The following is a 24,035-nucleotide window of genomic DNA, read 5'->3' as shown; positions in this document are numbered from 1 at the left end:
TTAAGCAGAGCTGGGGTCGAAGGGGTAACGGGTAAGCGGGGGCGAACCATTCCTTCGGGGACAGCGGGTCTGGTAACTCAAAGTGTCAGTAGCACAGGGGCTGGACACCGCGGAGGGACGCTCGGAGGGTTCGGGGGCTGTCGGGCATCTGTCACTAACCTGCAGAGGGATAGCAGAGGTGCGTAGGCTGGTGGGGGAGTGCTTGTGTGGTCTGTGGCTAGGGGTGTCCTAGAGCTGACAGGCACAGACCAGGATTCCTCGCGCTAAGGGCAGGTGGCAGCGAGGTGCCTCACACGTGTGGGTATCCCCAGGAACCATGACACTGCCCCTCACAGGGCTCCAGAGAAGGTTCATTAATGCTTTGAGATTACAGAACAAATGACGCTGGAGAAAGGCAAAGCAATTACTATGTGAGAGACTATTACACACGAGGCTTCCGAATCTGAGGGTTTTTGGTGCCTCTTTCATAGAATCCTAGAATCTCAGGGTTGGAAGGGACCTCAGGAGATCATCTAGTTCAACCCCCTGCTCAAAGCAGGACCAACAACAACTAAATCATCCCAGCCAGGGCTTTGTCAAGCCTGACCTTAAAAACCTCTAAGGAAGGAGATTCCACCATCTCCCTAGGGAACCCATTCCAGTGCTTCCCTACCCTGCTAGTGAAATAGTGTTTCCTAATATCCAACCTAGACCTCCCCCACTGCAACTTGAGACCATTACTCCTTGTTCTGTCATCTGCCACCACTGAGAACAGCCGAGCACCATCCTCTTTGGAATCCCCCTTCAGGTAGTTGAAGGCTGCTATCAAATCCCCCCTCACTTTTCTCTTCTGCAGACTAAATAACCCCAGTTCCCTCAGCCTCTCCTCGTAAGTCACGTGCCCCAGCCCCCTGATAATTTTTGTTGCCCTCCGCTGGACTCTCCAATTTATCCATATCCCTTCAGTAGTGGGGGGACCAAAACTGGACACAATACTCCAGGTGTGGCCTCACCAGTGCTGAATAGAGGGGAATAATCACTTTCCTCAATCTGCTGGCAATGCTCCTACTAATACAGCCCAATATGCCGTTAGCCTTCTTGGCAAGAAGGGCACACTGCTGACTCATGTCCAGCTTCTCGTCCACTGTAATCCCCAGGTCCTTTTCTGCAGAACTGCCGTTTAGCCAGTTGGTCCCCAGCCTGTAGCGGTCCATGGGATTCTTCCTTCCTAAGTGCAGGACTCTGCACTTGTCCTTGTTGAACCTCATCAGATTTCTTTTGGCCCAATCCTCCAATTTGTCTAGGTCAGTCTGGACCCTATCCCTATCCTCCAGTATATCTACCTCTTGCCCCAGCTTAGTGTCATCTGAGAACTTGCTGAGGATGCAATCCATTCCATCATCCAGATGATTAATAAAGATGCTGAACAAAACCGGCCCCAGGACCGACCCTCTTGGACTCTATTGAAAAATCTCTGCCTAGATTAATATCCACTAAGTCTTCACCACCTCTAGATTGCCTGCTGTGACCTCACTCCTGGGTGTGCATCTTTTAGACCGTCAGCTCTTTGGAGCTGGCACTGGGACTAGTTTTGTGCGCTAGGCAGTGCCACATGCACAGTCAATGCTAACCACACCACTATGCCCATCTCTAGTTTAACCACTTCATGCCAAGAGTAAATGACCTCTACACAACTACGATTGATCCGCCACGCCCAAGGAGTTACCTCTGAGATGACCTGGTTCTTTCTCAGATGACACAGTACCTCTGAGTAGAGACTTGGGGTAGGATTTTCAAAAAGCACTTGCTCAGCGTTGGCCCAACTCGTACCATTGATTTCAATGGAAGCAAACCGCCATTTAAAATTCTCCTTTTAAAACCCGAGCCACCAGCTGTAAGAGTCCCCATCTAAGAGGGCAGGAAACCACGCGCCCTGCGTTTGAGAAAGGGGCAGTGGTGGGGCTACCATCTCCTGAAGTAGTATCTGGCCTAGGTTTGTCCCTGTTCAAGGCTGGGCCATGCCTGGTGTCCTGCAGCCGCTTCCCACTTGATGCTCAGAACGGGATTTTCAAAAGCACCATGCATCCGCCTAACGCTGCTTCCCAGTGATCTGAATGACAAAACGCCCATCGCCTTCAAAGGGAGCAGAGTTAGGTCAATGCTGAGTGCATCAGAAACCCCTTCAATAAAGATGGGAACGAACTGAGACAACATCCCAAGCTCTGGAATCATTTTAGGCAGCCACAAGATGTAACCTTCCAGGGAAGCCTTAAGGCACCTTCCCAGGGAGCAAGCGGACACTGTGACTGGAGATCATACTGGGCTCACGTCCACTCCCTTGGGAAACCAGACAAATCTGGCCAACAGCAGAGAGAAGGGTTTTTTTTTAAAGCTATGCAGTGATAAAACATATATATAATAAATAGAACATTTGCAGCCAACACATGTGATCTGTTGCATCCTCTGTTAGCCAGAGCAGTTTTGCCATAAGACAGCAATTCCCAGGGGGAAGGGGGCGAAGTGAAATACTTTATCAGCCGTGTACATATGTAAACCACTACCCCCGGTTGAAAAGCAAAAGCCTCTTTTCTTTTGAAACCGGGGAAGGGAAGGGCCACTGCTGGCTGCGAGCGTGGACAGAAATGACAGGCTCAGAGATGAACACTAATATTTTCACCTTCCTCGTGGGCTCGGATAAACACCCAGTTGTGGTTAATAGAAATAAAAAGGGATTCACCTGCTTTTAGTAACAGTCTTGAATTTTTTTTTTTTTAAATGTACACGGATGTTTTTTAAATTATTCAAGCAGTGGGAACAATCGGTTACAAAAGTGAGCGACTGATGTTCCCTTGAGGGGTAGCGTTCTCCAGCTGAAGGGCCAGCTCCCCAGATTGCAATGCAGGTGGGGGTGCGCCTCGCTGAGGTGAAGGAGTTAATGTTCTAGCCTGAAATCCTTCTCTGGTTTAACGGGGCCCTCCACAGGTGCACGTGGACTGGCATGCGTTGCTCGCAGATGAAAAAGGCTCGTCTTCTACCTGCAGATTCAAGGTGCATTTCCCTCTTGGGTTTAAAAAGCCTGGCTACCAGACCTGTGTCTGAAGCAAGAATTGGTCCTCTGGTTTAAAGGCCTGGTGTAGCAGGTTCAGATGGCAACAAATTTTCTTGGTTGCAGAATACAGAGGTGGATGGATGCCACTCGCTCTCTCTGTGTCCATCAACAGACGACCTGAAGGAACAGAAAAAACAAAACAAAAACCCATGTAGCATTGTTACCTTTCATCACTGTTTAGAAAGCAGGACAGAATGTCCTGCCACCAAATACACACAGCAGAGGCCAATGTGCAAATAGCATCAGCAGCGTGGAGGTGGGGGGAGGCTGAAAGTGACCAGACCAATGCACCTGAAAGCAGCCAGCCCTTCTGCTGGGGGCAAAGAAACACGGACCCCCTAAGTGAAGTTTCCAAAGCCACGCCCACTAAGTGAAATGCCCGTTAAACATGAACACTGCTGCTCCCCAATTCTAGGGAAAAGTTTTAATCCACACAAAATAAAGGTAAGCAAAAGGGATGGAGGAGGAGAGAGAGAATGAGAAAGAAAGGGGAGGGAGTGAAAGCGCACACGCGCGTACCCATCTGGGCAATGCATCACATTGAAATTGCCCCGCATTAAAAATTCACCAGCCAGTGAATTTTCAAGGGATTTGTAGTAATTAGATGACAAAATGCTGGCAAATCTCAGGCTTGCCGAAGATGTTACTCAGGGGTCAAAGACTCGACACTTTTGGCTGGGTAATTTGTAAGTGTCAATCACACTCAGCCATCAGAGAGAAAGGAAAGATCTAACGGCTGAATTCTAACTAAGTCCAACGTTCTTGCCTTCAGCCACCCTGTCTGCTATCATCCCCCCTCGCTCCTGCCTTTATCTAATGCAAACGCAGCCACTGCCTCTCGCGAGGGACTCAAGACACAGCAGTTTACACAGATTTCTTTTTTAAACTTCCCGTTTTTGATTTTTAAAACCCGGATGCCTGGAGTGAGTGAAACCTGTGCGGTTATTTTCCACGTGGCTAGAAAAACGACTGCATGGCAGTAGAACGAGTCCCTGGGCTCCCCAAATCCCAGTGCCATTTCACCTACTGGCGGAAGAACACATAGCTCACATCCAGGCTCTCTCTAGCTGACCCTCAGCGAGCCCTCGGCTCTGTCTAAGTGGCTGGCAAATCGGGATTTTCTCATTTAGTCCCTTGCTACGTTCTTAGAATCACTTTTAAACAACGGCCTCTTATCCCACCCCTCAGGCTCCCGGGAGAAAAGAACAAACCAAAACAAAGCATTTGCAGTTTAATTTGCCTCACACGATACAAAACCAAGGTCTACTCAGGCTGTCATGGAAGACCCAGGCCCCGATCCTGCGATGCACACCACCTAGGAGTCCCCTTATGCTCAGATGCAGCCCCACTGCATCTGAAGGGGATGAGCATGGATGCAGGGGGTTGGTTGCATGGAGCCCAAGGGGTCTCAGTGAGCAAACCCAGTAATAACTCCTGAGTGTGGTAATCCAGGGAAAACTGCTGCATGAGTGACACCGACCTGACTGAGCGAGTAGGAAAGAGAGGAGTGGATTTACTCCTTTTCTTTACTCACTACCCAGGATACCCTCCACTGACACGGCAGTTCAGTGGAGAGCAAGATGAGGCTTGTAATGCAGAGTCTTATGAAAGGGTCACCAGCTTTCAGTCACCCAGTTATAGACCCAAAGCCAGAGGACGGGTAAAGCACAGAACTGGGGAACAGGGTTTACTGGGCTCAGTTCTTGGCTCTGTTACAGACTTCCGGAGCCAAACTCTGTTCTCACTCACACCTGGCTCCCTCCTAAGTAACTCCACTTCAACCCACGTTGTAGTGGCTTCCATTTTAGGGTCTTGACTCACACTTGGACTAACTGGTGCTCTACCCTGCAAGATGCAGCGAAGCACGTACGCACGTGCTTATCCCCTTTGACGTCGGTGGGATTCCTCAGGGGCTTACATTTAAGCACACGCTTCGGAGCTTGGCTGGATCTGGGCCAGAACTCAGCACTTTGCAGCCTTTGAGCCACACAACATCCCTGAGCGGGATAAACTCCATTTTACAGATGGGGAAATGGAGACGCAGGAAGGTTGGAACGTTTGGCTTGAATGTGGGTACTTGCAGTTAAGCACCTAAATCAAGTGTCTTAATTGTCCACAGCACCCAGTGGCTTTGACGGGACCTGTGGAAGCTCAGCAAGCTCAACTGATTCAGGTGCTCATCGTCAGGCATTCAGTTTTGAAAGTGTTGATTTAAGTGGCTTGGCCAAGGTACCAACATCATCACCACGGCAAAGGCCTAAGGGGCATAGCTCCTTGCAGACTGAACATCACCTGGATCAATCTCTAGCTACGGCTTTAAGGTGGTCTGGCTGGATATTCAGCGTATGTCCATCACTGGTGATCTTAGTGCATCACCGAAGCTTTCAGCCAAGGTCCCCCATGGAGTCACATTCTATTCTCATCTACTACTAGCATAACCCCAGAAGTTGCCACTCTCGCCTTGTGAATCATTCCAGGCTCACACACATTTAAAAGCAGAATTTGACCCAAGAAACCTGTAGCACTGTTGGGCATAGGACCCAGAACTCCTAACTGAAACATCATCCTCTCTCTCGGGGTACATTGGGATCAATGCGTTTCAGATCAGGGATCTGCTGAACCAAACTTCACTCAAGTTTATGGCAATCACCCGACTCCCTTTGATGGAATAGAATCATAGAATCTCAGGCTTGGAAGGGACCTCAGGAGGTATCTAGTCCAACCCCCTGCTCAAAGCAGGACCAATCCCCAACTAAATCATCCCAGCCAGGGCTTTGTCAAGCCGGGCCTTAAAAACCTCTAAGGAAGGAGATTCCACCACCTCCCTAGGTAACCCATTCCAGTGCTTCACCACCTGCCTGGTGAAAAAGTTTTTCCTAATATCCAAACTAAACCTCCCCCAATGCAACTTGAGACCATTGCTCCTTGTTCTGTCATAACAACCCTATAATTCATAGCTGCTTATTCACGCCACGTGCAAGATATAACAAAGAACGGATTGATTCACAAGAGTGTGTGCAAGTTATTTTAGGTCACCAAAAATCACAGGGGTGTGTGTCTAGTTGCATTCACTTCGCCCACGTTGTGTGTGTTTAAAGGATATCATTGCCCACTCTCTAAACCCTGTGGCTCACATCTGTTTCCGGACTGCCAGCAAGGAAGAAGGAAAAGTGTGAGGAGAGGTAAAGACTGAGGAGGTGAAGGTGTAGGACTGTCAAATAGCAGAGGCTGGGTGCTGTGGCAAAGACGACACAATCTAGGGGAACTGGGCTTATACAGAGGGGACAATTTGGGCACCAAAACACCAAGAATTTTAGTGTGGGTGCAGCTGACCCATCAGACAGATCCCAGGGCAGAGCAGTCCTACTATATGCGACAAAGAATTCCCAAAATACTAAAAAAATCTAAGTCTTAGAAAAACAGCCCTCTTCCTCGATCCCCCCTGTGGGCTAAGTTTTGTAAGATTCAGCTTGTTACAGAAACACAAGAACAGAAGAAAATTACATTTGAAAAGAAGAGACACACTTTTGTGTAGCAATCTTGCCAAATCTCACCGTAGGATGGCGCGACCGTTATATCAGTGGTAACTCAGCCAAACGGCATTCTGTTGATCTCGGCCCACAGAAATGCCCTACATAAATGACCTAAGGGGACTGTTAACGTTGGTCTAGGTTTTGCCTTAATCTAAAAAGCAATTTAACAGCTGTGAAATGCTGCCCAACAACAGAGCAGATGAGAGTTGGGGCTATTTTTGCTAGCCAACAGCAGGATTTTAGTTCTGTTATAAACATTTAAATAGCATTAATTTTGTGTTAGGGCACCTAGAACGTTGCAAAGGTGTCTTTTTTATTGTGATTTACATTGAAGGACATATAAGCAAACATGCCAAGCACACATGCTGGCAGGTAGATGAGGGCAGAGCTAAGGTTGTGTGGGGTATTTTATCTCTGCAGTTTCCATAGTTCCTTCCCTTTTTTCAGTGGAACTTTAACTTTGAATTTCTTGGCTTTCAGCCATTTGTGTTTTTAAACTACAACATTCCACTAAGGGTTTTTTTCCCCTCCCTGTAAGTTATTGATAAATATTTACAACTTTAACTCAATGAATTTTTCCCTTGGGAATAGATAAAATATGGATCTGGCCCCATATACACACCCACATGCGCACAGCGAGTGAAAGAACCAAGCCACTTGCTGTGATATCCCATTGATGATCTATCAGACCAGACCCTGGTCCCTGGGAGATGCTTTCTAGAATTGCAAAGGAGCTGGCCAATGGAATATACTCTGCATTTGATGTCTTTTAGGCTTCAGTTGAGCAAAACACGCAGGATAAAGTTTTCAAAAGGATGTAGGTGATTTAGGAGTTTAAGCTCTACTGAAAGACTCTTGGAATCTGAATAAGACTCAGGCCTGATCTGCACTACAATGTTGCTCCCACCAATGTAAGCCCCCCACTAAATTGACTTAATTGCAGGAGAGGCGTAGCACTTAGGTCGCTCACAGCCAACAAAAGGAGCTCGGATGGCCATGCAAAACAATTTCGTAGTGTAGACTTTCCCGTAGGCTCATAAGTACCTGCGTCACTTTTAAAAATAGGTCTTAAGCTCCTAAGTCACTTAGGTATTTTAGAAAATGTTACCCTTAAAAACATGCTTAACTTTAACTACATGCTAGAGTCGCACTGACTTCAAAAAGATTTGAGCATGTGCTTAAGAAACTGCTGCACTGAACTGGGACCTTGACCTCAAGAAATATTCATACAGGGAGACAATGGCAGCATGACTTGCAGCCACAGAATAAGGGCTCAGGATGCATGTTTAGGTGTGACTAAGCAGGAGTGATCCTCCAGCCTCTTCCTGCAGTTCCAGGAACATATCGATTGCCACATGGGATCAGTCCAGTGCAGTCTCCGGCCTGACAGTGGCCAGGACCAGCTCTTTCAGAGCACAGTCCCAGAAACCTTGCAGGAGACAACTGCGGAAAATCCTGCCTATGGAGGAAGTTCTGCCCTAGTCCCTGCCAGTCAGAGGTCGTTGTATGTCCTGGAACAGGCGGATATAATAAAACCCATTGTTTTTTTCAAGGACTCTGTTTCATCCTATTGTACATCATCCACTCCCCTCCTCTTACAACCCTCAAACTCTTCACTTCCTGCACCCTTTGGTTCTTGCCATCACGGCTTGACAAAAGATAATGCAGCAGGGCTTCAATCTAACATTGTGGCTGTCTCCAACAGCAGCCAATGCAAAATGTATCAGAGAAATTTCCCAACACCTCCTATAAATACACCTCCATGTGCCACAATGTACCAAGGGAGGAAGTTCCTTCCTAAACTCAGTCCGTTGATGGTTTTATAGTCTGGGATGAGGATGAAAGCTCATCTGACTGCATCCCTGTGAAAAGCCACATGCTAGTCTTATTCACAGGTCTAATTTTTTTATTAAAAATGTCACCAAGAGGTTTGACTCAGCAGTATCCTGCCTCAGTGAGTTCCACAAGTTAAAAAGGGAAATAGTTTTATATGCAATTATTAGTTTTATATTTATTGCCATTGAGTGCCCTCCTTTATTATAACAGAGTACACGGGCAACAAACAAGCCTTTCTGGACACAATTCCCTATTATATGTATACCTCATCTCAGCTCCGCTTGCTCATCTTTCCAATGACACATTTATGTTTATAAGCAGTGCTGTGTGCAATCATTTACACAGTACCTTTGTTCAACCTGGTGCCCCAGTCTTAGAGCATTATAGTGAACTGATGGGGACTGCTCCATCACTTGTGACACATGCAGGAGGGTACTGAGAGGCAGCCATACGCTCTCGCATTCTGCTGCTGCACACCATCATCTCAAGCTGCACTGCCATGGTTTGACGCCCTCACAGCCTCTTGTGTGAATTACAGCCTTGTGCTCCCAACTCCTTTATTCTCTCTCTGGCTGGTGAAGGTAATGGCAAGTTGAAAGGAGAATTCATGGCTGAGGGGGACAGTGGAGGTCAAAGGTTCTGGAGTTCCAATATTTCCTTATCTTCTGGTGTGACATGGGGAAGAGAACGAGCCCTTTTCAACCTTTACTCCACAGTTCATAGTTCAGATAATTCTGGCCTAGCCTAGGAGGACTATATGGTGGTTTGAGGAGAGACAGAGGTTCCTAGATTACTGAATATCTTCTGTACCGACTCAGAGCTCCGTAGGCCCAACAGATCAGTGTTTCTCTGGGAGCTAGACAACTCAAGGCGAATTGTAACAACTGTACCACAAAGGGATAAGAGTCTGGTCGCCATTCCTTTCCTCTGGATCGACTGGGTGTGTACATGGCCTCAACTCTAGCTGGCGAGCCAGCGTCACTACCAAGGGCAACCCAGCACACAGTACAGGATGCGTCCGCTACTCCCTGAACAGACTGCTGAGGCACTCACCCCGAAGTTGGGCTTTTTAAAGAGCCTGGCAGATTCTACTGGTCAGGCTAGAACACCTTCCTCCCTGCCCCAAAAACACATGCGCACTGAATTCAGCAAAACCATCACTTCATAGATGTTAAGTCCAGAAGGAACCATTCTGATCATTTAGCTCGACCTCCCAGAGAATGCCGGATCATTTAAAGAGCCGGTGACCTCTCGCTCAGTTTGGTTTGGGGTATTCGTTCATTCCCGAGGAACAACAAAGGCTGGCTCAAATATACTTGGAGAGAGCCACGGGGCCATTTCCTACCTCTCCCTGCCCCTCCACCAAGGCTCCTAACCTCACCACAGAGAACGGCAGCTCAATTGGAGAGCTCACTCTAGAACGCACGGAGCTACTGCACCAGCTCCGGCGCAGATGCTGAAGTCAAATACCGAAGGCACTTGCTGCCAATGCCCTCAGGAGGGATGTTAAGATGTCTGCCTTCCACACTCGCCCCTTCCATTTCCATGCCTTGCTGACAGATTTTTATGTTATTTCGTCCGCGTACGGCACTGGTTTGCATATTTCACCGATTCAGGTCACATCGTGTACACATATGCCTCAGCCAACGTTTGTTGATATTCTCACTACCTCTCTCCTAGTTCCAGTTTGGGGTGAAAGCCTTCCTTATTAGCCAATTTGGATACCCATTTACTGTGAATTACTGAGCCTGATTATTATTCATGAATGGATAAATCTGAAATCTCAGTCTCTGCCATGCGATTTTTCTCCCTCTCGAATGCATATATTTAGGGAAAACAGGAGGCAGGGTGTATCACGCTCTCTCTCTCACACACACACACCATAGAAGGAAAATCTGGACAGTGGCTTTTCAGAGCCCTAATTTACTTGTTAACCAGTATACCTGGATCTGCCCCAATCAGCACTGATGTTCACTTAGATGGGACACAGTATGCAGGTGGACGCTAGCATTGTGTTACCTGCAGGCACGGAGGGGGTGAGGTGAGGGATGCTTTAAACCGGAGCAGGAATGGAAACTGGAGGTTACGGGACAGAGAGCCAACACCATCCAGGAGCTCAGAAAATTGGAGCACTTTGACTGCTGGGTGCAGGAGGCTTAAGAACACATTCCAGCCCAATGCACACAGCACTGGCTTATGACACGGAGAGTGAAAGTCCGACGAGGCAGGAGTAGTTTGGGGCTGCCATGCAATCTTCTATAATTGATGCCAGGTTCTCCAGCAGGGTAGGCAGAGGGTTTTTAAAATTTAAAGGGCATAAATAATGATGAAAGAACGTAATTACTAGCTAAGGAAAGAGTCCAAAACGCTACATAAAAAAAAAAAAAAAAAACCACCAAAGAAATCACAGCGCACCTGCACAAACAACGGGGACTTGTACTGTGGACCGCACAATAATAATCACTGGCACTTACTGCATGCAGCCGTTTCCAGCCGGAGAGACACAAGGTATTTTATAGATGGGGAAACTGAGACAACGAGGTTAAGCAACTTGACTACCGCCACATTTCCTAGCCCTTGCAGTCAAAGGGAATGAGGGAGGCAGTGTGGCCTAATGGATAAAGCGTTGGCCTAGACTCAGGAGACTTGCGCTCTATTCTTAGCTCTTCCAGCAGCCTGCTGAGTGACCTTGGGCAAGTCACTTCACCTCCCTGTGCCTCAGTTTCCTCATCTGTAAAAATGGGGATGACAATCCAGACCTCGTCTGTAAAGTGCTTTGAGATCTACTGGTGAAGATTATTAATTAGTTATTAGCATTATTAGTATTATTCTAAACTAGAGCTCGCTCATGGGTGGGGAATACCGCAGGCTCTTCCATAGCTGACCTTTGAGAGACTTTGGTAACTTCAGCTGAAACACCAAGTTGCCTGCTTCAACTTGCAATTATTGTGCAGCTACAGGGAACCTGACAGGCTGGGGACCTGGGCTGGACCCCTACATCTGCACCTACAGATTGGGGTATTTGCACACCTCAACAGGAGGCATCCTCTTCGGAAAATCTGGCACATGGTTTGCAATTGCTTTGAGAATCCAGCGGTACCCAAAATGGAAGAGAGAATGCATGGGATGTGCGTGCCGCTCAGAGAAGTGCAAAAAGGGCTAAGTCGCAGGGAGTGACGTGGCCACCTTTTCCTTTGTGGGTTGTTGAGCAGAGCAGGCAGGGTTACAGAGGAGAATGACCATCGGCACCGACCCACAGGACTAAAGAGCTTACACACACCCTTGCAGGATCCAGCAGCTGGCTGGCGCTCGGACGTGGGAAGACAGTGAGTATGCTGCAACAACGCGGCAAGCTGCAAGTTCTTCCTTCATCCCCAGCAAAGGGCAGGGAAACAACGTTCACCGTGTCCGCTGCACTGGTTTCTCTGAATTCTGCCTAGAGGTGTAGGTAGGGTCTTGTGACAGAATACAGCCCTGAATTCACTGCCTACACAATACTGTAATATCTTTGTACCAGGTATTTCTTGTAAGGTTTCATTTGAAAACTCATAATTTGCTGCTCAGTATTGTCCTGATCAAATGGGTGTGGCAACACTGTATGTGAAGTTATAAGATTCCCCAGCCTGATGCTAAGAGTGCATGTTCAAGATCCACATAGCACCAAACTGGTCCAAAAGGCCGGTCTCGAACAAAAGAGCGCATGTTTGCCTTAATTTGCATGTAAGCAGTAATCAGAGTTATCAAGCAGGAAGGCAAAACCAAGGAGACTCAGAAGGGGGAAAAAACCAACAGGGAACATCCTTCCACACAGACTCTGTCCCCTAGTTTCCAGATGGAAATGTTTTTCAAAAGGGGGATGGAAACTATAAAAAGAGGCAAACACCCCAAGCCACCCCTCTTTCTCTCCCTGCTCACCTCATTTCTGCATCTAAGAAGACAAAAGGAAACCGCCCCTGAACTCTGGGGGCGGGGTCCTGACCTGAAGGTTTGGTCAGTAATCTGCTGGAGCAGGAGGTGAGACAGTTTGCTTTGGAAATGAGATAGTTTAAGTAGATACTAAAAAGCCTTTTATCTTTATTTTTCTTGTAACCATTTCTGACTTTTATGCCTCATGACTTGTACTCACTTAAAATCTTTGTGTAGTTAATAAACTTCTTTTACTGTTTTATCTAATCCAGGGGGGTTAAGTTGAAGTGTCTGGGTAACTCTTGTTAAGATAATAAGCTGGTATAGGATTGCCTTAAAGGAATAACAGACTTAAAATATTTGCCCTGTCCAGGTGAGGGCTGGGCAGTCCAGGACACACATTTCTGGGAGAAGATCCGGGACTAGGGGTGTGCTCGGGCCACCCTGCAGTATAACCCAGGCTGGTGAGAGAGAGTGTAACCGGCAGACTGCAGTTACATACAGACACTCAGGGTGTGGCTTGCACGCTGGAAGGCTGTTTGTGAGCGGCCCAGGTGGGAGCTACTTCAACAAGGCATTGTAAGACATCCAAGGTTGCAGGACAGGGATGACACAGCCCTCCGCCGGTCTGGATTGTGCCCCAGTATGTCACAGGCCTTTATTCAGTTAGCCAAACGGGTGCTGGGTTTTCAGGTTCTCCCTTCTGTAAAGGTAAAGCTGGAATAGAGCCCAGAGCAGCCAAAACCCACAACGTATGTTCCGGCCAGGGCAAATGCAGTAGAGATATGAAGAAATCACCTGGCCCTAGGTACCAGAGTGATGCAAGGACACACACACACACACACACACACACACACACACACACACACACACACACACACACACACACACACACACACAGATCATCAAGCTTTCTTGAGTAGGCAGCAATACAAGGTGTCACGGGGTCACCGGGTGATGCTCTGGAACTACTCCATACGAAGCCAGTCAGGACTCTGGGGAAGCCTCCTCTCTCTGAGCAGACTGTCGCTAGGGCAAGACGCTTACACAGCTTCGACCTTGCTGGGTCTGACCTCAGAGCATTGAGCATCCCCTTCCTCACGGGCACTTCCCGCAGCGAGTCTGCCTGGGCAGGGCTCCTGGGGAAGCCAGAGGGCCCTGCACCCCAACTCCGCAGTGACTCTCAGCCAGCAGGAACACAATACAGAACAGAACTTGTTAGCACAGAAATCAATGACTTTCAGCCAAGTCCATCTTGGCGAGTCCTGTGCCAGACGCCCTGGAATTCCCCTCTTCCAGTCCCCGCAAGCAGACTGCCCAGCTTCCAGCCACCTGACCTCCAACACGCCCACCGCTCCTCCTCCTCGTCTCTGTCCTGCTTCCTGGGCAAAACGTGTCACCTGGTCGCATCCCCCTCCTGGGTGTCTCAGGTTATGAAAGGCACTGGCCACAGCCTATGTGCAGACAGCTGGGCAGCCTCACCTGCCTCGGGGGCCTCAGCAAAAAATCACCCCCCCAATTCCCACCACCGAAATATTGGTGCAGTACACAGGGAAACTGAGGTACACGCAGGATTAGTATAGGACAGTAAGACTCGCATGCAACACAAGATGAATAAAAGCCCTCGTCGGTACAGCATGGGAAACAACAACACAGCAGGCCTGGATGCTGGTTTAACATCTACATGCGGATTGCAGGCTATCCCCTGTGGTTTCCCTTCTGTCTGGGGCATGGGATGGATCAGAGAAACCCCACAGCCCCTGGCCAAAATTTTCCAAAAGTGGCTTGTGATTTTGGATGCCCAATTTAAGTTGATTTTCAGGAAGTGCTGAGCACTTAAAATTCATAACCCTTTAAGATGTCCCAAAAATAGGGGCACTCAAAATCACTGTTGAAAATCTCGGCTGATAGGTTTATTACGGTCTGTATTAAGCCAGTATTATTGTTGTCCCATAGTAGGTACTGCTGCCACTGAGGCCTTTGGCAATGGGCAGCTATGCATTAAAGCTCAGTTACATGAAACCATATTACTTTAGCTAACTCAGTAAAAAGGCTCGATTCTAATAAAACCCTGTCCCTGTTGTCACCGCCCTCTCTGTGGTCTTTGGTCTCCAGTTCTCTTCTTCCCAACACACAACTGAGCTGGAGTCTTAGCTGGGGTAAATTAGCAGAATTCAATGGACCTATGCCAATTTACTCCACCAGAGGATCTGACTGACAACACTTCATTTAAATATATATTTATTTGTTCTGTGATCCATGACAGGGGCCGCTAGGTACCACCGTAAAACAAATAATAAATAATACTAAATTCCCAGCCAAAACCAACACATTAAGATGGAGGTCTTGTTGAGAATGCAAGTAAGGCTAAAAATCAATATAGGGATATTTGGGGAATTAACGATAAGGGAAATTAGAAGAGTTTGTATTATTCCATCATTAGGTTCATTTGAGACCAAAAAAGGTCTTACGATGGGTGCTAAATTTCTTAAAGGACACATTTACAATTTCATTTCAATTCAAACTAATTAATGGATATACTTGTACGTTGTCAGAAAATCCCTTTTGAGTAAGTGCTGTAATTTCAGGGGCAGACTTCATGGTGTTCTTCTTACATAACTAAGAAGTTGAATCCTTGCTCCAAGAGTAAAAATCAACTCAAATTGTACCATGGAGCTGTGATCAGCACCTCCATAATATTTTCTCTCTCTCTCTCTCTCTCTCACACACACACACACACAAAACTGCGTAGCTGTGATCAGCGCCTCCATAACAATACACACATATGTACATACACGCATACATATATTATATATGTACATACAGGTAAAAGCTTCCCCCATCAACATTAAAGAGATTTGTTTGAAACTAAATTGTCTGAAAAATTGGCCGATGCCAACTGCTGAATGAGATAAGTATTATTAAGGGAAAAGAAAGTCTTCATTACTTTCAAAGAGGAAAAGCCTGTACACCAATGGGGAATAACATGTTTTAAAACATATCAAAGGGTTAAATTAATTTTCATTAAAATTTAAATGCGAGAAGGCTCCCTTCCCCCCCTCCCCTGCGCCTTTGAACGTTTGACTGGCAACCATTTCATATTTCAATCTCGGCAGAACAAATTGAATTAGATGTTGAAACCAAACTCTGCTCTGTTCTCTAAAGCCTACATGCTCTGCTTGCGCTAATCCTTTTCGTTGCTGCTACACAGCACAGAGACGCTCAGCAAGAAATCTGCCCTGCCATAAAAGACAATAAGAAAGGAAGGGGGGAGGGAAACCCAACAAACCCACAACCCCGTCAAGCCTTGCTTAAGTTGTCTTCCACGTGTGCTTTAAAAAGGCTGGAGTCAGAACCCCCATTCTGACCCCCACCAGTTGTCATCAGGGTAGAATGGATATCAACTATTTGTTGTCTTTCCACTCCTCTACTCGCTCCCTAGCCATACCTTTTAAAAAAATCATTTAAAATGAACCAGAATCTCGACTTATCTTTTACATGATTTCCACCCACCCCCACCCAGCCTTCTAGTTCTCATTTCCAAATATGCAAATTCCATCTGCAAAAGCCAATTGGAAACTTCCCCATCAAAAGATGCATCTCTACCCAGCCTGTCTTCTCAATTTCATGCCGTGAAATCATCATAATCTCGATGACCTCACAGCTATCGGAGATCAGTAATAGGGCTTTCTCTTTGTTTTTCCCTCCCCAAAGGCACAGTAGATAAAGGTACCACGGACTGAGCGGGAGACAGGAATGCCACCATGGTTATTAATCACGGATATCACTGTAGCTCTTAGGAGTCCGGTCATGGTCCAGATCCCATTGTGCCAGGAGTTGTACAAACCCAGATCAAGAAGATGGTGCCCCTGCCTCAAAGAGCTTCCAATCAGTCTTAACCCCATCCCTCTTCCTGACAAACTGACACACCACTTTAACCTTTCCGTGCCTCAGTTTACCAATCTGCAACATGAGGGCAATGTCCATCCTTCCTCTTAAGAGGGTTGGGAGAATCCATGTTTGCACAGGGCGAAGCACTGCATAAGGGCTACAGTGACATTTAGTGCACTAGTCTTGCTCCACTGCAGAGATGAACCTAAATCTTGGGCGTCAAGCAAAAGTGAGTTTGCCTATTACCAAGTGGACGTTTGGTCAAGTAACAAAACCATCAATGCAGTTCACAGATTCCTAGATTCCAAGGCCAGAAGGGACCACAGTGATCATCTAGTCTGACCTCCTACATAACGCCGCCCAGAGACCTGCCCCACGATAACTCCTAGAGCCGAGCTTTTAGCAAAACATCCCATCTTGACTGTAAAAATTGTCAGTGATGGAGAATCCACCACGATCCTTGGTAAAATGATTCCAGTGGTTAATGACCCTCACTGTTAAAAGTTGACCCCTTATTTCCAGTCTGAATTTGTCGAGCTTCCACTTCCAACCCCTGGATCACCTTCACCCTTTCGCTGCTATTTGAAGAGTCCATTATTCAATACTTGTTCCCCATGTAGATACTTAACAGTCCGGCATGACTGGAGCTGCAGGCAACATTAAAGGGATGATGGTAGAACCTTTGTTCCCGGTGCCCACAAAGGACTGGAAGGGCAGAATGCTCTGGATCAGGCCAGAAGTACATGGGGAGAGCTCTGTGTCTATTGTTGCCAGACTCTACCCTGCCTGTGCAATTCCCGGCTTTAACCAATGCTCACGTCCTTTCCCCTCACGCTGCTCCCTCCCCACCCCCAAGTCTCTCCTCTTGCTCCCTTCTCAAGAGGAAGGTGTTAACAGCAGATGCATCTGGAGGCATCCTTATATTAGAGCCATTCCAAAAGGACAAATGGTATCTCAAGGCCCTGTACTTATTCCAGATGCACAGCATGGAGCAGACAGTTATTTAACCCAGCTTGGATTATTCCTGTGGTCATGTAGCCACCTTTCCTTTCATCAGCAGAGCCCTGATGCTGAGTGTGCTTCCGTCACAAACGGGAGCCCGGGAAGGCAGACATATTAGAAAGGTTATTGGTCAGCTGCAGGCCCAGATGTGTTTTGAGTCACTATTCAGGAGGCCACCGGTGTTGTGGGTTTAACAAAAGTCCAATAATAAGTAAGGTTATGAGCATCCCACTGCTAGGCGTATTGGTAAGAGTCTTGCAACAATAGACAGCTATCACAGAGAAAAACAGCCTCTCTCACACTAATACATATCACACAAAACCAACACATGCCACTAAGAGCTGGCAGACTATCTGCGCACACAAGGGGCTAGTTCTGAGAACACAGCTAAGACTGAAAGAGTGTGTGCGTGGAGACCTTTTCCTTAGAAATATTAAAACTAGACCAGGCAAAGCAATTGAAAACTAGGGTGCACCCCAGGACTGGCAGGGAGAGTAGATGCCCTAATTGGCCTTCGTCATTCCGTGACACCTGGGTAACCTCAAGAGGTTTATGACCAGGTGCCTTTCCTGACCTGTTCTACTCACGCAGTCCACAGAGCAGGTAACATTTTCAAAAGCACGTAGATGACTTAGGAGCCTAATTTTCAACTTAAGTTAATGGAACGTCAGACCCCAAGACATTTTGAAAATTGTGCCCAGTCCGAGCTCATTCCTTTGTTGGGTTTTGCTTTACCATCAGAGAAAACAACTCAGGGTCATGGCTTTGCCTCTTTTGATTCTGGAAGTCGCTCTGGAATCAGGGAAATTGGAAGAAAGACACTCTTGGTTCCACTGCAGGAGGAAGAAATTCAGAATGACTCAGGCCTCTTTCAGAGACAAAGTTCGGACAATGCGTGTTGCTCTTGGTGGCGAACAAGTCTGACTCGGGGGGCCTCCACTGTTGGAAGTCACTTTTGTGATGGGTCTGTGCAATGACCGTATGTGGTGGTCACTAACTGCCTGCTCACAAGTCTGATTCCTGGGAGGTGGCGGGCCACTGGTGTTACCCTATTCTGATGGCACCTGTTCCAGAAGTCGACGGCTTTGAGGCAGAGGGGTGAGGAGTGGGCACCCCCTTGCTTGTTTATCCAGCACATGGTCATCATGTTGTCTGCGACGATCACCACGACTGAGTTTTGGAGTAGAGGCAGGAACGGCATACAGGCCGCTCTGACGGCCGAGTTCTGGGATGTGCACATGCAGCCCCCTGTTGTTTGGGAACCAGGTGACTCAGATCTACAGGTGGTGCAAGTGAGCTCTCCATCCTGTCTCTGACACATCTGTGAAGACGACCTTTGCTGGGGAGGGGACTGAGAACGGAAACCCTTTTCAAGTGTTTGAGGGTGTCAGCCAGCTCCTAGTGACATGATACAGTACTTCCACCTTCTTGTCTACCAGGGGTTTCACTGGAGAATCGGCTGCCCTGAACCAGAGCTGGCAAGTGGCGCCATGTACATGTTGAGGTGGCTGCTGGACTCAGCTGCATCGGTGGCCCCAGTGCTAGGTGACTGGCATCAATGTCATCAGTGCTGACTTTGACGGGGTTTTCTTCCTGCCTTTCTTCTCACTGCTAGACCCCAGGATGCGGTGTCTGCTCTGAGAAGAACTTGCTGAGGGTCACCCCATGGGTTCCTCGGAGGCGGATGTCTCCTCCAGGCTGAGGTGACATGCATCAACTGCTTGAGCAGGTGAAGTCTGAGCCACGTGTCCCTGGGCGCACGAATCCTTGACAAGAATGATTTGCACACCAAGTACCTATCAAGGATGCAACCCTCCCCCAGACAGACAGGGCATTAGCTGTGCCATCGACGAGAGGGATGAGTTCGTTGTAGGTCGGGTAGAGCCCAAACCCCGAAGGCTTGGAGTCCACCATGGCAGTTAGCATGAAGCACCCTGCCCTGCTGTGCCCGGGTGGGTGTCTCTTGATCTTTTTCTCTTAGTTTTGGAACGTCCCGTTTCAAAGAATTAACAATGGAGGAAAGTGATGCAAGTCTCTTTACAAAACTAATGAGTTTGAAGCTCACAAAAGAGCAGTGGGTCGGACAGTCGCCAGGAACCATGTCGCTGCCGAGTCAGAGAACAGAGGGACCGTGACCTCTCAGCTCTTCATGCCCTCACACAGGAGCGTGAGGTGGCATAGGGCATGCGTACAGCCCTGATGGATGTTGCTCCTCAAAAACATCTGATCGAGTGCCTGAGGGGCCAGTGCACCTACAGCGGGAGCCGCACTGACACGTCGTTAAGGAAGAAATGAAAGTCATTGCACTTAAATACACACACAAATTTCTGATTGGTGCAACAATCTGAAGCACGGTCTCGCGCACGTCTGCACATGCAGAAGGTGAAAATGCAGCCACGTCTAGCCACCTGCACTGAAGAGGAGTTTACGATAAATCTACCCAATTAAAAAATAATCCCAAAATAAATGTCTCCCTAGAAACTCAGCAACCAAAAAACCAACTATATGAATAGAATATTAAGTTAAACCAGAAAACGTGCAGTGGAAGGCTGGAATTCACATTAAGGGTGAAATGTGCCATCCGTATCTGTCCCCCACACCATAAGCAAATGCACATAAAAAAATCTGTAGCAGCCACTGTCCTTGCACGAGCACCACTGGTTGTGGGCACTAGTGCTGGGTGAGCAGGATTTGCTGCGGGGGCGCGGGATTTGCTGCGGGGAGCTATAACCTGCAATCGCAGGCACAGAAGGGTGCAGCAGGCCTGGCTTATTTATTAGCGTGCAATGGTTTCCACAGAAGCTGTTCCATCCTCCCTAGAGCCTTCGGGACTTTGTCCCCTCCCTGTGCCCCACGCCAGGGAGCAATGCCAATTACCACTCAAGGCAGCATGAACAAGACACTCTAAGTAGCTTACCAGTCAAAGGAAGAAGGCAGTGCAACATCTTGAATCCTATTACATGCCACTTTGGGGCTAGGTGGCTTTTGTTTTGTGTCACAGCGTTTCACTTCCATCCTACTTTGCCAGAGAATTTAGCCCTGATGAGAAGCATCAGACTGACAAGCCCTCTCTGCACAGAGCCGGCATATCTGGGCATGGTACCCACACACTGGCTCACCACAATACACAGAGTGTTCAGCCCCCTGGGTCAGAGGAGCTCACTGTCTATGTCCCACTCCATCTCTGGCCTCTCTGCTGAGATGGCGAGACGTCCAATTGGATTTCATTGCGATGGAGCGGCAGCTACCTGCCCACTAGAAACGGGACTAAGATCTCAGTCTCGTTTCATCCCTGCGACGCTTTTGCTCGCTGCAAACCCGAGACTCTAGAGGGGACTGGCTGCATGCTGCGAGCCCTGAGCTAGCCAAACCCCTCCAATACGACAGCCGTCTAGAGCAGTTTGTAGCAAGTGACTGTAGAATGTCACAGCGGTGTCTGAACAGCACAGCTGTCATCCAGCCCCGTGGTAGCATCTCAGTGACCTTGAGGTGCCTGGTCCCTACAGATAGAGCGAGGCGGTGCAAGTCAGCGGTGGCGGTAGGAGAAAGGAGATTGCCAAGCTACCCATTTTGTGGCAACAGCTGCTGGCTGGTCTCTGGCAGGCTCTTTTGGCAGCCCATCTGTTTCCACGAACGGAGCAGGGGCAGGTGAGGGAGAATTCGGTCTTCTCCAGCTCCACCGCCTTTCCTCTCAAAGCCACGTGAAAGCACATAAAGCGAGCAGTCTGGTGACCGATTTCACCCCAAAGCCCAAACGTGGCACCAGAACCGGACCCGGTTCTGATCCATCACCCCAGTATCATGACAAAAAAACTGGCGAGAGGGTGACAGGTTGTACATGGGAGCATCGCAAACCAGTCAAGAACTGCTTCCTACTAATGGAACAACCAGCCTTTGAAACAGTGCCACCTGATAAGTGAGAGTCGGGACTGCTAGGGTCTTCTCCGAGCTCTGCAACTGACCTGCTGAGAGACCTCAGTCATGACACTTAATACCGGCTGTGGACTTAATGTTTCGAAAGTGCTTTGGGAAGTTTGGATGAGAGGAGCTAGATAACCAGGGAAGAGCAGGGGCTGCTTCCACACGGAAAGGAAACCTGCCCTTTGCTTCTATAAGAGCCGCCACCCGCTGCAGCCAAAAGGCCCATGCGCCTTGGAAAAGACCAGGCAAGCGGTGGGCTGTGACCTCTGAGTCTCTGCTAAGCAGCTTATTTTACCCTTACCCTGCATCCTCCCCCATCCCCATTTGTCTTTTTGGACCAGCTGTTGCATCCAGGCCAACACGAAGACTAACTCTGAGGCAAGGTCTGCCGTCTTTGTACAGCACCTAGCGCAATGGGACCCTGATCCTTGACTGGAGCTCCTAGGAGCTACCGTAATAGAAATAATAAAACAACTGAATTTTGAGAGGACCTGTCCCCGCCCCGCGTGGAACACATACCCTCAGACTCCAAACAGCAGCCGATGAGTCTGCTAGTCGCCTGCATCGTCATCCCCGTCCTCCTCCAGCTGCTCCAGGATTTCGTCCAAAGCCACAGCACGCTTCTTCTTCTTTGGGGAATCTGTGCAGGCCCAGAGGGCAGAGGAGAGGGCGGGGTGAGAGAAGACAGACACAATTAAAAAACATGCATCTGCACCTCACTGCAGCCAGCTTCTGAGGGGCATTCCCAACCCCTGCCCGGGCTGAGCAGTGCACAGAGCTGGCAACAACCGGGTTCAAACGCTTCAGAGCCCGGTGCTGCCACACCTGGGATTAGAACGCGGGCGTTCCTAGCTCTCAGGCCTGAGCTCTGATCACGTCTCTCCACCCCAGACAAGCTGAAAGGGTCTCCTCTCACCTTTAGAGGAGCAGAAGGCCGAGTGAGCCTGCACCCTGGTCTCTGCTCCATGGGGTCTGGGGCAGGATGTGGGAAGGAAGAGGACGGGCTGTGGAAGCGTCCACACTGCTCTGACTCTTGGGGGCTTGTCTTTGTAGCAGTGGGGAGGGCAGGGCAGGAGAGGGCTCCTAGGGAGTCCGTCTCCTTCCACTTGCTGCTCTGTAGGATGAGTGTGTGTTGGGGGGGCGATGGGAGGGGATTGCAGATCATCCCCCGTTCTCCTCTCTGACAAGGGAGAACACTTGTGCCCTATGGGGGGCAGCCAGATGTCATGCGTGCGGGTGGAGCCTATCAGAGGGGCTCATCACAGGAAGCAAAGGGGTGAAGAGCAGGAGAGAGAGGCAGCACACCTGGTCTCAGCGAGATGAGAGCACATGGAGGGGGATACTGACCCGGGGAGAGGAGGGGGGCAAGGCAACCGGCAGCTTCCCCGCCAGGATAATGTCCCCTGGACGGCGTGCAGAGGAGGGGCGCTGGCTGCCCCGATCCCCCGGGCTGCGTATGCCATCCTCGTTAGCTCCCTCTCCCCCGCTCTAGCTCTCCTGAGCAGCTCGTCTTTAAAGCCCTCAACTATCATTTGCTTCTTCGTAATAATCAGGCTCTGGCAGTGCACAATGGCCTCTGGAAATTGAATTTGCAGGGAGGTAATGGGAGCTGTGGCAGCGGCGGCAGCCGGAAACAGAAGGGCAGGTGCGGCAAAGCATGAACTAAATGCCTGTCACTCTCTTGGCTGATGTTAACGACGCTGGGGCTGTGCCATGCAGACGCAGCCTGATTTCGACCCACTCCCCAATAAGGGGCGCTCCCTGGGGCCGGGTGTTCCAGGGGGTGGCGAGCGACAGCTACGCCTCACTGCCTCCAAAGCCGGCGGGAGATTTAACCCCTCTCCTGCTGCGGCCCCTGCGGTGACAGGCCTTTGTTTGGAAGCAAACGCCCACATTGCTTTAAAGAAGTATGCAGTGGGATGCCTTGCAGTGCCCACTCCTTTGATGTACCCTGATCTACTGAATCCATTTATACAGGAGCACGGCTCATGGGCATTTAAACCCCCATGAGGCATTCAAGTCAGGACTGAGGGTCCCACTGCTATTTGTCAGGGAGGAGGTGGATGATCCACCCAGGACAGGGCTACGTGCTACATTTGTGTGTCCACGGGCCAGCAATGTGGATTGATCACGAACGTTACACGAGCTGTGCTGGCTAGTTGGGATTTGTCATGTAAATCACATGGGGCTTTTCCGTCTCCATGTTGGATCATGGCACCAGCACATGGGGTGAGCCCTCTTGTGCACACCGTTAACGGTGGCTTTCTTTGGAAGGTGCGACATTAGGGATAACCCGCCTGGGCGATATGCTTGCCAAGAGTGAACCCAGAGGAGAGCGCGCGTGGCCAGAGTGAATTCATTTCAAGCTCCAGGAGAGCATCCGTGGAAAAATTATCACCCAGCTTAGTGACACCAGCCAAGGGAGACCTTTAGCCCTGTTTGCTGAGGAAAGACAGACAAGCTACCCCCCCCTCCCATGAGGAAGCACACCTCCACACGGAGAACAGCTGTTTAAATCCGGCTCTCAGACATCAAAAGCCTCGCTGGGTTTCTCAAACAAACAAACATACCGTAGGACTGAAGAAAGGTGTAAAATAAATAAATGGAACAAGCTGTGCATTTTCTTTTAGTATTACAGCTGCTGCCGAAGATAAACAACAAGGAAATGTCACAAAGCATCAATACAGAAGAAATTAACCTGACAAAAGCTCACACCCCTTCTTTCCCCCTTAAACAATTTTGCATTTCTGGAGTTCCCATCTAATGATTTTATTTTTCAATTAATTCCTTGACAGAATGCCAGAATTTCTCCCTCGACTTCTATACTTTAGGAATGCTGTGGGAGACAGGCGAAGGGG

The 24,035-nt window shown here is 48.8% G+C and overlaps 1 protein-coding gene across 1 annotated transcript in view; it reads right to left on the bottom strand.

Annotated features, from left to right (window-relative positions):
* Nucleotides 1-1,379: 1,379 nt before the first annotated feature.
* The window catches only part of RBM19 (RNA binding motif protein 19), a 116,720-nt gene continuing 94,064 nt past the window's right edge, over nucleotides 1,380-24,035 (bottom strand). Inside the window, 2 exon segments of the mRNA XM_034791035.1 lie at nucleotides 1,380-3,205; nucleotides 21,697-21,817. Of these exon segments, the coding sequence (XP_034646926.1) occupies nucleotides 21,729-21,817 (89 nt within the window). The 3' untranslated portion in view covers nucleotides 1,380-3,205; nucleotides 21,697-21,728.

The sequence above is a fragment of the Trachemys scripta genome, chromosome 15 (assembly GCF_013100865.1).
Source record: "Trachemys scripta elegans isolate TJP31775 chromosome 15, CAS_Tse_1.0, whole genome shotgun sequence".
Classification (NCBI taxonomy): Eukaryota; Metazoa; Chordata; order Testudines; family Emydidae; genus Trachemys; species Trachemys scripta.
This window is presented reverse-complemented; position numbering and strand designations above follow the sequence as displayed.